This window comes from Rousettus aegyptiacus, unplaced genomic scaffold, assembly GCF_014176215.1.
Source record: "Rousettus aegyptiacus isolate mRouAeg1 unplaced genomic scaffold, mRouAeg1.p scaffold_m13_p_12, whole genome shotgun sequence".
In the NCBI taxonomy this organism is placed as follows: domain Eukaryota; kingdom Metazoa; phylum Chordata; class Mammalia; order Chiroptera; family Pteropodidae; genus Rousettus; species Rousettus aegyptiacus.
The window spans coordinates 50,339,976-50,357,054 of record NW_023416287.1 but is presented as its reverse complement, the minus strand read 5'-3'; the positions used below and the strand labels follow the sequence as shown (position 1 = coordinate 50,357,054).

At 37.7% G+C, this 17,079-nt stretch overlaps 1 protein-coding gene across 6 annotated transcripts in view; it reads right to left on the bottom strand.

Annotated features, from left to right (window-relative positions):
• LAMA1 (laminin subunit alpha 1) overlaps positions 1-17,079 on the bottom strand; it is a 143,504-nt gene that overhangs the window by 44,040 nt on the left and 82,385 nt on the right. For all 6 annotated transcript variants that reach the window (XM_036229865.1, XM_036229864.1, XM_036229861.1 and 3 more), the window contains exons 23-33: positions 16,155-16,391; positions 14,949-15,092; positions 14,280-14,459; positions 12,940-13,125; positions 12,233-12,360; positions 11,450-11,570; positions 10,281-10,418; positions 4,959-5,080; positions 2,641-2,727; positions 2,287-2,480; positions 1,335-1,477 (exon numbers count right to left, since the gene is read on the bottom strand). In XM_036229865.1, the coding sequence (XP_036085758.1) occupies positions 1,335-1,477; positions 2,287-2,480; positions 2,641-2,727; positions 4,959-5,080; positions 10,281-10,418; positions 11,450-11,570; positions 12,233-12,360; positions 12,940-13,125; positions 14,280-14,459; positions 14,949-15,092; positions 16,155-16,391 (1,680 nt within the window). The remainder of the gene's footprint in view (positions 1-1,334; positions 1,478-2,286; positions 2,481-2,640; positions 2,728-4,958; positions 5,081-10,280; positions 10,419-11,449; positions 11,571-12,232; positions 12,361-12,939; positions 13,126-14,279; positions 14,460-14,948; positions 15,093-16,154; positions 16,392-17,079) is intronic.

The following is a 17,079-nucleotide window of genomic DNA, read 5'->3' as shown; positions in this document are numbered from 1 at the left end:
TATGAAGTGGCTCTATTATTACATAGGGTTTGTGGGGGGGGGGGAGTTAAATGGCTTGTCAAAGGTCTATGTGTAGGTAAATAATGAAAACAATGAAAAATTAAGAGTTCACATTCTTAATCTGCTACATACTTTACATGAATGTAAAAAATACTTAAAGAAATTTACAAGTGGTTTAAATGAGAGCAAATCATTTAAAAATACTTTTAAAAATTTAAATCAAATATTTATCTCACTAAATTTAAAATAGAGTTATACCCCTGGCCCAAACTGACAGGAAATAAATTTATTGATTGTGTTTATAGTGAGTGGAAAAGTAATTTTGTTCTTTCCTGTTGTTTTTTTTTTTTTTGAGAAATTATTTTTGAAAATTTGTTCTCATCTTTCAAAAACACTTTTCCATTTGAGGAAAAATAATATAAAAATATCTCTTAGAGTTCCCTAACCTTTCTTTACTGACATTATGTCTATAGAGAAAAGACCACTGTAAACATAAAAACATAAAAGGACTGCTGAAGCAGCTGGATTCCAACACACACACACACACACACACACACACTCATACACATACATAGGCATACAGGCACACCGGCTGGCCTACTGAAATGTTTCATCTAAGAAAAGTTTTTATCTAAAAACGGTGTTTAAGAATGACTATTTGGTTTTTTTTACTCCACAACACAACGAATTAACTATCTGAAATTATAATGTATAGGTTTTAAGCAAAATTAATAATCACATTTTTTCTAATTAGCATTAAAAATGCTAGAGTAGAATGCTGTCCAATAAGTCAATTTCTTAACTTCCCACCTTTTTTTTAGACCAAGATATGAATTGACTAAACATAAAACTGTGATTTATCCCCAAAGATTTCTATATAATCTTTCATGTTGGAGAAATTTTGTGCCCTGAAACTCTAATTGAGAATAATACATTTATAGAAAGTAGTTGATTTTTATCATATTCCAACATTAAAGAAGATATACCACCCAGATTCCTTTCCTGTGTTTATTATATTTTCAAATATACAAAGGTTTGTTATAAAGAAGAGCGACTGAACTTTGCCTATTCCAAAAGACAGAAGAAGGGTCGTGGGGACAGAATTTATAAAAAGACATCTAATGAACAACTCTTAAACAATTAGAGCTGTTCCACAGTAAAACAAGTTAGTGTTGGATGCTGTGTTCCCTGGTTATGTTCAAGGGACTGCTGAACACCTACCAGTGGTGGGCGCTGGGAACAAGAAGAGGCGGGAAGACAGACAGAATGACCCTTACATTCTACTATATCTCTTGACGACAGTTTCTATCCATTTTTATATTCCCAGTACCTACCTGGAGGTACTTAGTTGTATTTTCCAGGTTCGACAAAATTCCATATGGGACGGGGACAATGCCCGTGAGGTTCACAGAAAGAATGGTATTGCCGATATTGTCTAAGTCATTCAGCAGTACACCTACACATTCACCATCACAAGCTAAAGAAAAAGAAAGTTAAAAGTAATGCAAAACAGTCTGCACATTTTCCCATGGGCGTGCATTAAGCCATTTTGTAAAAATAACATAAAATCATAATATGACAGCGTGTACTACAAGGCTTCCAGGAACTGTCCGATCTCAGTGGGAGGTAAGTAGGAAGTACTAAGTTCCTGTTCTTAGATGATGACGTTGAGCATGTCAGATAACTGACTTCTCTGGGGGACACAGAAAGGAATAACGGATCTCAGAGCGAATTCCAGGTCTGCCGCACGTTATGTTACACAGCTCCAACCTTTGTAGTACATTTGATCGTCTCTGGACCAATGGCAGTGAATTCCAAATGAGTTTGCTTGCAGAGCCTCATCTGTCATTTCCTCAGATAGTTTGCAGACACGCTTTCACCTTCGGCCAAGTACAAATGAAGGAGACCGAGGAAAATAATGGGCATGTATTTGCTTATAACAAACACATAAACTAAAGCAAAACGGCTCTCGAATGCCATGATCCTGACATTACTTCCTCCCTAACCTCTCCCATAAACCACTGAGAAGACATCCCAAGATGATTATTTCATGTAGTTGCTATTAAAATAAATCAGAACTGGGGGAAAAAAAATCCACAACAGCCAAAAGCTGAAGCCTTAACTCCAAACACACTATGAAATATTCAGTTTGGCAGATACAAAGGCAATCTATGCTTAAAATAAAATAGAACTTTGTCTATCCTGCTAATGCCATAGGGCACCGTAACAAGAGAACATTTGTAAGGAGAAACTATCTTCAAATATTTAGAGAAGGAAAATACCCACAAATACAATTGCTTTCCACCAGAATGTGCCTGGGTTCACATTCCTCGCATCGGAGCCCTGCGGCCCCTGGTCTGCAGACACACTGTCCAGACCCGCGGTCACAGTCACCATGAACAGAGCCTCGTGGACTGCAGTCACACCTCTGGCAAGTGCCACCTGGCACTCGAGGGTTCCCGTGATAGCCTGAGGAGCACCTACAGAAAGGAAAATATGCCGGTAGAGACAGTAGTATCAACACCAGTAAGTTAATATATGAACCAGCTTTTGCCCCCAGGACAATAATCATTTCTGCCAAACGAAATGCAAAGAAGCAGATGTGCCTAGTGGTTTCCGTGTGATAACTCCACAACATACCTCTCGCAATATTGCCCTTCATAGCCCAGAACACAGGCATCGCAGCGGAAATCGTGATCACTTTCCAAGACACACGTGGGACTAAAACTGGAGGAAAAAAAATTTTTTTTAATTTGCAGATATACAACTTCAACTCTTTCTGTGGTACTCGTTCATTACTCATAACACGATATTGTTATAAAAGTTAAGTGATTACACTGGACAGTTGGATGAGGTTTTTAGAGTTATTGGGCAAAAAGAAGGAAAATAAACATGTTATCAATACAAATGTGTGCACTTCTTGTATCCAGAAGACATTCATTAGACACCTTCTAGTTACTAATTAGTCACCAAACAAGACAGCTCCCCTGATGAATGGGTCTTGTTCTGAGATTTAAGTGAAGGATTACCTGACTTATTAGATGAAAAGGTGATTAGAGAGAGCTGTATGTACATGACTATGAGCAAGCAGGAAAACCAGCAGGGAGAAGAGAGCTGGACAGATGGCCAGTGAATATAATGGACTATAAAGAAAGGCAAGCAGGAAAAGGTGAAGGGAAGAAAAGCGAAGAGTGAAAGTGAAATTTGAAAATAAATAGACCTAAAAGCAGGGAGTCATGTGAAGGGCCATTAGAAGCAAAATGATAAAGCCACTCAAAATCTAAAATCCACTCGACTAATGGACTTCAGCTTTTGGCTTCTTTCTTTTCAACAACCTCTGCTTCCACGTTTTTAAATTACTAATGTACCATGCACCATCTAGAGGCTCAGCTGGGTACTGCAAACCATTGGAGGAAAAAAAAAAAAAAAAAAAAAAAAAAAAACCACTGGGATAGTCTGGTTTTCTTAGCCAATGAGAGAAGTTTCCAGAATGAGTTACAGAATTGTTTCATCAGCCTCACGTCACTTCTTTTTTTCCTACTTAAATACTAAAGAGGTGAACATCAGTGGAAACACAAAAAATGTAGAAAATAAAGCACGTTTTCAGGGACCACAGATACATAGCACACATAGAATGTTCACACCTTCACAGTGTCTTCCTATTAATGTAACTTTGAACTTATGAACGTGGGTTCAGAGGATGGTTAGAACCTTTTTTTGGCAAGAAAAAAAATGAAATATTTGAACAGTACAGAAATATACAAAGTAGAATGGTGAAATATTCTCTAAACATTTCTCTGAGCACATACAGCCATAGAGCTAAGGATATGGATATATACATATGAATATAAATTTTTTCCAAAGTGGCATCACATTATATATTTGATTATGTAATCAAATTGGCCATTTCTCCAATTCTGTACATACAGATATACCTTATTCTTTTCTCAGGTTTTGTATAATATTTCATACTAGGTATGTACCACAATGTGTATGATAATCCCCCGTAGGTAGATATCCAATAGCTCCCTAATTTCTCATGAGTACAAGCAATGCTAAAATAGATCCATCTTTATACACATATATGAGTATTTCTATAGCTTAGATTACGAAGGTAGAATTGATGAGTCAAAATCTACATACAGATTTAAATACAAAAAAAATTAAATAATGGTAACAATAAATTTTAGAATGTTTGATAGTTTACAAGGAAAATCTACCCTGTCCCTCTCAAACGTCAAGCATCACTTACTTGGAAACATTAAAAGATAGAAGAGTCAAATAAAATTAAAAAGAAAACTTCATTTTAGTGTACCAAGAGTTGATATTTGATCTATATGTGTTCAATGCCTTGTCAAATGTTTTAAGCAATAACAAATGTTATTTATGAAATACAATTTTAATTTAAATCAAAGAAGACCCACATATATTCCAACTTCCACTTAAAATCTGTTTGTTTGGTTCTTTTTTTTTTTCTTGTGTTCAGATAATTCTACACAAGCATCATGAATACAAGGTAAAGCCTAGCCCCAATTTCATCATTATGTAGCATTCCTGCACTTCGGTCACCAGCATGCACAAACTCCAACCCCATTCCCTTACATTAAACAGAAACTAAATTTTTGTATCATTATTCATAAAATTAATACAATTAATCTCTAAGTACACTGGATACATAGATTAGAGGCAAAAATTAGTCTTCAAAAATCAAAACCTGAAAGTCCTTTAATTATTTCCATTCTGAAACCCCAATATCGACACAGATACTTTGCTTTCGAAAAGATTCTCTTCAAATGCTTGTGAAATTGGACATTTTTTTTCTTAAAATGAGACTTTCTCAACACATGGAGAATATTAATTAAAATAGACCACATACAGACCCTGGAAAATGAGGTTGAAAACTGAATCAGCCCCAGCTTCAGTGGCACAGGCATGCCAGCACACCTGTGCAGGCTCACCTGGCAGGGCGGCTGTGAGGACAGGTGCACAGAAAGCAGTCACTGGCTGAGCCAGTCACCTTCCCATAGTACCCGGGGGCACACACATCACAATGGTCACCAGTGGTGTGATCACTGCAGTCCTGGGGTGCCAGATTTCAAAAGGAGAGAGAAACAATGGGAAATGGTTAGAAATCATCCTTATCTGGTAACAGTTAAGAATTACTGCATTTCATATTTTTTTCATTTATTATTATTATTTTTAATTCTGAAGGGAGAGGATTTTGCTTTGTTAAATCATGGAAACATTGCCAGTTCTTTGGCCTTCGTTCATTATAAAACTGCATTTATCCAATATAATCTGGAAATTACTAATATATTCCTCTTGTGAAAAATATACATAGGACAGCCACATTTCAGATCCTTACAATATGAATCCGATATACATAGTGACCTAAAAAATTATTTGAAACACACTGATTTTACACATAGTCAAGGTTTAATGATCACATGTAGAGATGTGTGCTGTCCTCATTAGTATAGTTAGCATAGGGTATCCCGGCCTGTCACACGTGGGGAGGAAAAAGAACAGAAATGAATGGATAAAGGATTTAGGAAACAGTGAGGGAAGAAAACTCAGGGTTTTGCGGCATCACCAATAGAGTCCTGTAATACCCACATCATTTCCAGTTGAATTTTATGTCATCATTTGGACCTATGATCTTGATATTAAAAAAAAAAAAAAAAAGCTAAAAGAGCAAGTAATTCTTGACATCCGATGCCAACACAAAAGCAGATTAATATATATCTGGCCCTGGGTTCTGAATTCTGTGTCTAATGGCAGGGACAGAAAGACAGTGAGCAAACTTACAAACTGACTCAGACTTTTATCCTGGGCAGAAAGAGATGATGTAGAAAGAAAACTTTTTATATATTTGAAAGACTATTTTTAAGTTTTTTAAATTAAAAACTATTCCACTATTTTTCATTTAATTTTGTGCTTGCCAATGATATATCTGATAAGGGATCAATATCCAAAATTCACAAAGAACTTATACAACTTAACACCAGATAAATTAACCAATCCAAATAAAAAGTGGGCAGAAGACCTGAACAGGCATTTCTCCAAAGAGGACATGCAGATGACCAATAGACATGTGAAAAGATGCTCAATGTCATCAAAGGAATGCAAATTAAAACCACAATGAGATACCACTTCATGCCTGTCAGAATAGCTATCATCAATAAATCAATGAGCAACAAGTGTTGGCGAGGATGTGGAGAAAAGGGAACTTTTGTGTACTGTTGGGACAGTAAATTGGTACTATGGAAAGCAGTATGGAGATTCCTCAAAAAATTAAAAATAGAATACTTCATGATCCAGCAATTCTACTTCTGAGTATTTATCCAAAGAAATCCAAAACACTATTTCGAAAAGCTATATGCACCTCTATGTTCATTGCAGCATTATTAACAATAACCAAGATATAGAGGCGACCTAAGTGCCCATCAATAGATGATTGGATAAAGAAGAAGTTATAAATACATTCTCTCTCTCTCTCTCTCTCTCTCTCTCTCATATATACACACATGCACACACATGTAATGGAATATTACTCTGCCATAAAAAAGGTACAAAATCTTACCATTTGCAACAACATGAATGGACCTAGAGGGTACATGGCTAACTGAAATAATGCAGACAAAGACAAACATCATGTGATTTCACTTATATGTAGAACCTAAATAACAAAGTAAATGAACAAATAAAACAGAGATAACCTCATAGGTACAGAGAACAACCTGATGGTTACCAGATAAGAGGGGGACTGGGAGACTCAGTGAAAAAGGTGAAGGGATGAAGAAGTATAAATTGGTAGTTACAAAATAATAACAGAGATGTAAAGCATAGCCTAGGGAATATAGTCGATAATAACTATATATGGTGCCAGGTGGGTCCTAGACTTATCAGGGGGATCGCTTTGTAAGTGATAAAAGTCTAACCACTGTGCTGTATACCTAAAACTAATGTGATATTGAATGTCAACTGTAATTTTAAAAATTAAAATTAAAAAATAAAATAAATAAAATTGTATTCCTATTTCACCTGATGAAAATAGAGTTTAACTGGGATCCACTTAGGCCAAAAAACTGATATCTCTTTTAAAAAGAAAATGTGTTAAACAGTTCTTGTTTTAATGATATAACATAAGGCTGATAAGGAATGAATATTAGATAATGAAACAGAATTGAAGCAGATTTTTTGATTTTCGACTGCCAACTCCAACATTAAAAACTCCCCCTAACATATGATGGATTATGAGCTCCCTGGTTTTCAAGATCCTAGAGAATCAAAGATAAGTTACCTCAAAGAGTAGCTGGGAAATAAGAAACTGTTAATGTGAACTGACATGTGGGATGAGTTAGTTGCTATGGGAACTGTACAGTGAACACTTATTGATTTTTCATCTGTAAAAGAGGTGAATCCTATCTCCCAAAAAAAGGGGTGGTTGAGGAGAGGGATTTCTAAGGTATTTCTCTAGTCCTCGGTCTCCCCACCTCCTTCCAGGTCACATTTCTAATCCATCACTTCTATGATAATACCAAAAGCCCAGTGACATGACGAGGGAGAAACATCCATGAGTTGGATGACAAAATCAGATCCAAAAAGATCTTGATGCCCACCTGTATAATAACAAGTACATAGGTAGTGCTTAAAAGATTTTGTCAAATGAAAGTGAATTGTTCTGAACTACAAAAGGGATCTAACAGATGAAGATTTAAGAGGAAAGATGAGGCCCCACGTTCAAAGAGCAAAGACTCAGATGCTAAACATGTGGAAAGAATAAAAGCATCTCAGTGTCTGGTCAGTTTAGTAGAGGCAGCAGTGACTGGGATGGCAAAACCCACAGGCTGCTTTCCTGGAAACACAGTATCTAGAGTTAGGGAGAGATGCCCTCTACCTCGCACCCCCACCCCCATCCACACCTGGAGTAAAGGCACTGGGCTCTGGGCATGATACTTTAAGTCAGATGGTGACGTTCACACCTTAGAATGGCGAACAGACTCAGAACCATCCCATGTGACCACTAGGTACATGTAAACTGAGGATATCTGACTGAAAGGATTGAAGATTCAGAGCCTCTGAATATGTGAGAATGGAATTTTGTCAATCATTTTACAAGTTATCTATTAAGATACTGTCACTTCTCATGAACAAATTAAATTTTCGTGAACAAATTTAAGTCAAAGATTAAAACTCTACTAATGGGTGGATGACCCAGAGGCACCAGTTTCAGGAGTAATCAGGACTGCACACAAATGAGCTAAGCTGAGGTGCCGTGGGAGTGAGCTCCCCAGTGCTGGAGGTGTGCAAACATACATTAATTAACTGCTAAGCATGGATGTTGTAGTTCATCTTAAGATCTGAAGGGACTATGACAAAAATAGAAGATCTGTTGCAACCCTGAAATTCCAAACTTTAAGCTCAGACACTATTTTCTGTTTAGATTGGGTTTTGGTTACAATAATTAGCAATATGCTGTAACTGTGACAGAAAGGAGAAGTCACGAGAGATAAACATAGAACACAAATCTTCCATAAAAAAGGGGAATAGCAAGAAGTAAAATATATTCTGTTCAATACTGAGATTGCAGAACAATTGAGATTTAGACTCTCTGTCCTGTCTTTTGACAGTACGTATATCTGCTGCACTTTACTGTAAAATGTAACAGGCCTAGGGAGGTCTCTTCAGGGTTCTAGGTCACATATGGCCAATCATCCCCCCCCACCCGCCGGGCTTGGAGACTGTCTGGAAGCCATCCATCAATGTTTATGCTGGGCAGACTCTGACACAATCTTTCATGGACAGGGTAAGCAGGTCATGTTTTTTCCTAGGTACAAATCAACAGGTCCGCTTCAGACCTTAAAACTTTTTTTCTGGGGGATTTGAGTCAGGAAAGGCAGGGTCATAATTTAATGTCCTAGGAGTATCTAATCTTGTTAAAATAGCTGCAGCAAGGAAAGATGCAGCCTGAAAGAAGTGAGCAAATTCTTTAACTGTTCATGTGACCTCTGTCTCCATCACTGGCCAAGGGACCCTCCTAGTTAATTACATCTCACTTTAAGTTGTCCGAAATCAATTTTCCTTAAATCCTTAAATGAGATTTTCTCATTTTCTCTGTTAGCGGTTTACTTTTGTCTGGAGCATAATCTGATTCGAGTGAATAAATTTTTCTTAATAGTGTTGCAGCTATTTGCATCTTCATTAAGTCCATTTTACCTTGGATGACTAAAACAATTCTTTAAATCCACATATATAATGGGGTCAGCAAAGGTTGACAAATATCTTTTAATTGAGGAAAGCCACATAGTACTTCAGTTTCTAAATTCATCTGCGTACAGCTGTACTTTAGCAGCTTTCCCAGTAGAAATTGCCTTTAAATTCAGCATATAAAAGGCATTTCTGAATAAAAGGGCAAGATGGATCTAGAGTGGTTGGGGCCAATTAGTCCTAATTCCCCTGTCCATTCCTTGTGACTGGGCCACACCCCACCTCTAAGGCTTCAGGTGTGTCTCTTTAGCTGCCATTCATTTTCCTTCAATGAGTTATTTAACTTGAGGCAAGTTAGTCTTGGCATAATATACAATTTACCAGTGTTTCCACATAAGTTATTATAAAGAATGAGATTTGAGGAGTAATAAAATATCAGATTATTTTATGTTATCAAGAAACCCTTGCCAGCTTAAGCAAAATCATGGACACAAGAGTTTGTCCTCAATCGGAGCTACAAGACTTCTTTCTCATCCTGGTCATTTGGTCCTTTTCAGTGACCAGAGTTCTCCTCACGTCCCTAAGACAATCTTGGTCTAGGGGAAGGTAGCCGAGAAACAAATGCATACTAAGACATCCAGGAGAATATGATTCTTTTTTACAAATGCAAAGAGAGGACAATATTTTACACAGAGAAATGAATTTTCAACATTAGCATTAACTTATTTGAAACTTCCAGGTGACTCTTCAAATTCTACAACATAAAGTTCTCATCTACCTTGACTATACACCACTAGCATTACAAGTAAAAACAAGGCACACTTAAGTAATTCCCAAATGGATGCCCACAAAGAAATTCAAGGAATTAAAATTTATGAAAAAATTTCCATCAACCATGTTAGACAATTTAGCTAGACCTTCCTGGAAGAAACACATGTATATCTTATATTTAGTTAAATTTAAGCTCTTTCTAAACCAAGGAATTAGTGTGACTTTGAACCAAAAATTTAAATGGGCAGTGCCTCCTTGAATTCTAAACTTCATGCAAGCACCCAGGCAAACAAGCATACCAGACATTTTCCCGTTTCAGGGTCACAGATGTTACTGTGGTTGTTGCAATTGCAGGGCACACAAGGAGCAAGTAGAAGGCGAGGTCCCCTGCCACCACCGTCCGGAAGCTTCCCTCTGTAGTATCCAGATGCGCAATCCTGAGGGGATACATAAGGAAAGGAAATGAATAAACAACCTGATTTAAAAATAGGCAAGTGATTTGAATTGACATTTCTCCAAAGAAGATACACAAATGGCCAATAAATACATGAGACGATGATCAACATCACTAATCACTAGAAGAACACAAATCAAAAGCATAATGACACACCACCCATTAGGATGGCTATGCGATGAAGAAGAATGAAGAAAGAAGAAGTGGGGGAGGGAAGAGGAGGAAGAAAAAGAGGAGGAGGAGGAGAAACAGATGTTGGTCAGGATATAGAAAAACTGGAACCCTTACGCTTTGCTGGTAGGAATATGAAATGGTGCAATATGGCAGCTTCTCAAAAATGAAAAACAAAATTACCACATGATCCAGCAATTCTACTTATGGGTATAATGCCCAAAGAACTGAAAGCAGAGTCTTGGAGAGATATTTGTACACCTATGTTCACAGCAGTATTATTCACAATAGCCAAAAGGTGAACAACCTAAGTGTTCATTGATGGATTAACGGATAAACAAAATATGGTATATACATATAATAGAATATTATTCAGCTTTAAAAGGGAAGTACATTTTGACACATGGTAAAACTTGAATGAACTTTAAAGACATTATGCTAAGTGAAATAAGCCCATCATAAAAAGATAACTATTGGACAATTCCACTTATATGCGGTACCTAGAGCAGTCAAATTCATAGAGGCAGAAAATAAAATGGTGGTTACCAGGGACTGGGGAAGGAAAAAATGGGGAGTTACTGTTTAATGAGTAAAGAGTTTTAGTCTTGCCAGATGAAGAATTCTGGAGATTGGTTAAGAATGTACTTAACACTACAGAACTGTACACTTGAAAATGGTTAAGATGGTAAAGTTTGTGTTTATGCATATTTTATCACATTAACAAATTTAAGGGAAAAAAATAATATGATAGATAAGCACACATTCTGTTCATCGCTTGGAGTTGCTAAACAAGCATATTTCAGCTCGACACCAGGAAATCAGTTTTAACCGCAGTCTTCCTACCTGGCAGGAGAGCCCAGCTGTGCCAGGAGGACAAAGACACCGCTCTACCAGGGAGGCCGCCGCCCCGCCCGGGTGCAGCTCTTCAGCCTCTCTGCCGACCTCCATCGAAATGTTTGCGATCCTGTGAAGTCATTGTGTTAAGAAGCATGAGAGGAAACACTAATACTTAGACACTTTCTGGAAACGGAGCACCTTACATAACGGTATTTGCACACGTAATTAAACCAGAGCTCTCCTGCCAGTTTGGGAGCAGATGCTACTCATGATTATAAAGGGAATGCATGAAAGCCCATCAGCGCTGTCAGCACACAGTGAAGGTCCTCAGCCAACATTTCAGAACCTAAAAACGGTGTTACAGAAGTGTGTACCTGAGAAGACCTCTTGAAGTACCAGTCTGGCCAAAACTTAGTGGCTTTCTTTATGGGTTACGTAGTAAATGAGCAGGTGACAGCATTCCTTGATATATCATTATAAAGAAATGGCACTGTAGTTGAAGGGCAGAAAATAGCAGAACTTAAATTTTTTTTTTTTTACATTTTATCCTCATCTAAGATATTACCATTATGTACTTATATTTTATACCCACACTAGCATGGGAGATGGATAATCTATGTCATTTTCATATACTTCATGCTAATATTAATATTTAATAAAGTTTTGGTGGAAAACAGAAATACATATGTTAATAAAGACAGGGGTTAAGGGGGGTGAAGCAAATCAAACCCTTTTGGTTTGCTTTCATATAAGAAAAATATTTTTTAAATTGCAGAAGCTTCTGAGTACCTGCTTTGTTGCAATCCTTGACCATAAGACGCTTTGATGAGGATGTACTCAATGTTGCTCAGAACAGACATAAAATCTGAGCGCGTAACAGGTTTTTCAGAAACAGAATTAAAATATTTCCAATAATTCTGTAGATGAGAAACAAATGCAATGAAACTCAGAATATAAATTCTCGGAAACAATGAACTTACAAAGAAAGTGATTCTTTTACACATTTTTCCAGAAATGAGTCCAGTTCTGTACATGACACTAAGTTAAACTGAGGAAGATCTTCTGTCACCTCCCAGGGGCAGCAACAGTGCCGGTCTCATTTATCCACAGACACACATCACCTACAACAGTGCCAGCCACACAGCGGATAGTCAACCAATATCAGCCCAGTGAATGACATTCACTTCCAGTGAATAAATACTCACTTCCCAGATTCAAGCAAGTCCAGAGACTTCCTACCACTACGGTCACACAGGTTGAGGCTTGTGTACCAATATAAAACATTTAAGATGCAATTGCTACTAAATTAACATAAGCCCAATATCTTTGCCTTGAGAATAGGAATTTGGGTCATTTCTAGAAATCTTGCTAACAGCACTGGAATTCTGATCCCAGGGTCTCCGTGCTCACTCTGTCCCAGCAGCTTCATGACTTCGTCACATCCATAGCAGCGTTCACACCTTTAAGGGGCTTAAATGAAAAGAGTGCACGGTCACCTCTTTCATTCCTACTTCTTGCTCTTGTCTCACTCCGTTCTCTGGTGCAGGCGCATCCATGTAAATGACTTGCTTTCTGGTTCGGCCTCCTTTGATGAGCACTTGAGGCTCAAGGTTGAAGGTGCCCATGCCGTTGGAGGAATAGAAGGCCACATTGTACTTCAGTTTGCCGCCATAGGCCATGAGCTATTGAATGGTAAATTGTTGTTTACTTCTCTGACACAGCACGGTTTAAAAATATTTTATTACAAGCCTGCTGCCATTTAAAAGGAATCTTGTATCTTAAAAATATTTCATATGGGTAGAATATGTTGTCTAGAATTTGCTGTTTTTCTAATTCTACTTAATTATGGATCCGTAAGTTGACTCAAGCTATAGTCCTTTTTTCTAAGTGATTTTTATGAAGTTTTTAAAATTAAATATATTGGAGGTAACACTGGTTAGTAACTTTATATGATTTTCAGGTGTGCAACAGTATAACTCAACATCTGTATACTCTGTTGTGTGCCTGCCACCCATGGTCTGGTTTCCTTCCCTTACTACATATTTGAACCCCTGATCTACTTTGCCTTTCCTTTCTCTCTTTTCCACTCATATGTGGACTATAATACAAAATTTCCTTAAACCAAGTATAATTGGCTGTAAGAAGCTATATATATTTAATGTAGAGGTAGTAAGTAACTTGATGAGTTTGGAGGGAAGTATCACCCCCTTCAAAGCCACAGAAATATCCATCACCTCCCAGTATCCCTTGATGATAGTAACAAAAGTAAGCTCCAGAATAACAAATCAATGTAGTAATGATCCTGATTATTTTCAAGTTCCTTTGAATTAAAAATTATGTATATCTGTAAGAGCACTATATGTTTATTTGCACATTTTAAAGGTCAGAATGAATTTATCCAAGCTACGATATTTATATCAACAAAAATGCAAGCAATGCCTCCAAGATTCTATTTTATAGTATGTTTTTATTTCCCTCTAAACTCAGTCACAATTTCTTAAGAAGGACCTCCCAGGCCATAGCACCCAGGCTTGTACAGAGCTTATATATAGTAAAACAATAAATATTTGTTGAATGACTTCTTTCAGAAAAAAAATAATATGATTTAAATTGTAAAAGACTTCAAAATTAATAAAAATATTTAAAGAATCATAATTTGAGAGAATTTTTATGTGTTAAACTTCTTCATCTCCTCTTTGAAGAGAAATTAATAACCACACTTCAGTTAAAGATGGGCCAACACAGTCTACTGTGATTTCCAATGATACCCATACTCTCCCCCTGCGCCCCCCGGGGAATGTGGACCAGCTAGCTCTAGGCTGGGTGTGGGCCTCACCTGGTCTCCCTGGAACTGCCCTGGCAGTCGCCAGTAAAATGGCTCTGCACGAACATGCTGTCTGACGGTCACAGCATCCAGGAGGACATCAGGAGCCTGGTAATACACCCCCTCAGTCGTGCCCCTGAGGTTACTCTGAGAAACTACACGCAGAAGAGGCTGATCTGAGCTCAGTGTTATCTAGTCACAGAAAGGAGAAAAAGTGCACTTTAGAACACGAATTTACTCCATGTCTTTGATTTGTCAGATTCTACTATTATTTTGTATATGAGATAGCTTCATTATTAAAACAAGAATAATAAAAACTTTTCCTTTCAACTTAAATATCTGGATTAAAACGAACTAAACATGTTTTAAACTATTATATTTAGGGTCAAACTGCTGCTATACGGGGCAGTTACATGAAGGAGATTACTGAAATATTGCCATCTTCTCTCCAACTAAAGCTTTTGATAGATTAGCTAAGGAGCAACACTGACTGCCGTTAGTTCCAGCTCCATATATTTCTTTGGACTGCAGAAACAGAGCTCTGATTCTTAACTAACACAAATTAGTTTCTCAGGATTTCTGATGTAAAATTTAATGTCAGTGCTTGACTGTCTCTCCTTCCCCAACCTGACTCTCAAGGGGAGAGGGGTCAAAAACATTCTAACTGCATGCATAACTTACCGGCATCCTCACATAACCCTCCGCTTCCAGGCAGAGTTGTGACAGCCCAAAGCAGAAGCACGGAGTGCACCCCAGAGGGTTGTCGGCATGGAGAGCGTAGGTGCCAGCTCGACACTCGTTGCATTGAAGACCAAGGACATTTTCCTAAAGGGGGGAAAAATAATAGACTAATTTTTACCTAAAAGGGGTGGGGGAAGGAGGGAGGGAGGGAGAGAGAGAGAGAGAGAGAGAGAGAGATTTCTGAACAAATGGAAATGAAATAAACCATAAAAATAATTTTGGATCAACAAACATCCCTGAACTAGCTGTTCCTTAGGCAAGTTCCTTAACCTGAGCATCAGTTCGTTCAATCAATGATTCCCAAACACAGCCAATAATCAGAATCAACCATTAGCTTGGAAGCTTTTGGAAAACACAATCCTCTGCTTCAAATCTCTTGGAGGGGGCCCTGGAAGCCTCTGGTGGTCTCAGGTGTGATGATCAGTGAGGGTAGGGAACCACGGGTCAGGTGATTATTAAGGTGGGTCCCTCCTGTTCTGACTATCTGTAATTAGAACTGCTCTCATAAATGTGGGAAGCCAACAATATCCACTGATGTTTCCATCATGCTCAGGCTATAGTATCTACATAAATTTTCCCATCCTCATCCCTAGTCCCTAATCAACCTGCTACCCTCTGGCTTCCATCTCACCAGCCCTGGGAAAGGACCAGAGAAGGTGACCAATGGCTTCCTTATGACAAACCACAATGGGAAAACTAATGGATATATGTGAAATTAAACATGATGTTGAAATCTTACATTCTGGAAAAATAAGAAACACGAAGTTCTTTTAGTCTGGCCAGAACATACAAGAGAATAATTATTTACCACCTCTAAAATCACAAATCTTCTTGAGCACTGTGTTATCTATTTTACCTGTATATTCAAGACAGATTGGCTACTCAGCCAACCTGAACATATAATAGAAAACTCAAAGTGTTTTTCAAATCAGTTTTATCCTCTGATACTTATAAATTCCATTTAAGGAATCATCCATAATTCTAGAAGAGCACAAACACAATTTAAACTCAGACCTAGAAGGTAGTGTAAAGTCATTATAAGAAATGTCTAAAACCTAATTGCTCATTTAAATGGTTAAAAGACCGAAAGTAAGTCATAATGACAATTAGGAGAGAGGAAGAAAGTGGAGTGTCGAGGGCCCATACCTTGCAAGAGCAGGTACCAGTTTCCTCTGCACAGCTGCAAAGACCCTGTTTCTCATCACAAGTGTCCACTAATGTTCCTCTCAGGTCACAGTTGCAGGACACACAGTCTGGAAAGCCTCTGAAACCCAGGGAGCACTGGTCACAACTCGGTCCACCAAACCCAGGCTTACATTGGCAATGGCCAGTGAGCACATCACATTGATGACTGGCTGACCCTTCACTGCTGCAATTGCAGGCCTGAAAGAAAGAAAAACTAAATCAGTAAAAAGGCAGCTTTTGCATTTTCATAATGTATGCATATTAGAATTACAGGAAAACACTAAATATGGGGAAATTATTTAGATAAATGGATCGCTCTCACTATCGCTAAATGGATTCACTCTGCCACGTGCCAACAGGAGGCAGGGACTACATTGCTGGACATTTGTGCATCTTTGTGGCACACACACACACTGGACCAAGGCTGTGACCTGAAATTCAATTTGCTTAATAGGTCCAAACAGTCCAGCAACATTATTTTAGAAGCCAAGTAATTTTTCCTCTGTTTTCAAAACACGAACTATATCTAAGTTTAACTGAAGAAAGTTACATAGAAAATTAGAACCCTTTAAGACTGGACATAATTCCGTCCCCCCTCCCCCCAATAAAGTGATTTATGTCTTTCTCCTAGGAGATAGTAAAAATTGCAGAATATACTTAAAAGGCACCAAAATAAATTTTTGATTTTCTAACCTAAATTCTACTGCTAGGTTCTTAAAGAAATCTTAGAATGATATATTTTAATGGTGCTATTTCTTTCACTTTGATTTCTACAATCCATATTGAGTTGTAAATATATACCATAAAGCTATTCAACAGGTTAAAATCAAGAAAATAGACAAAAGAAAAGGGATTAAACTTGCGACAGCGAAGTAATTCCCAGTTA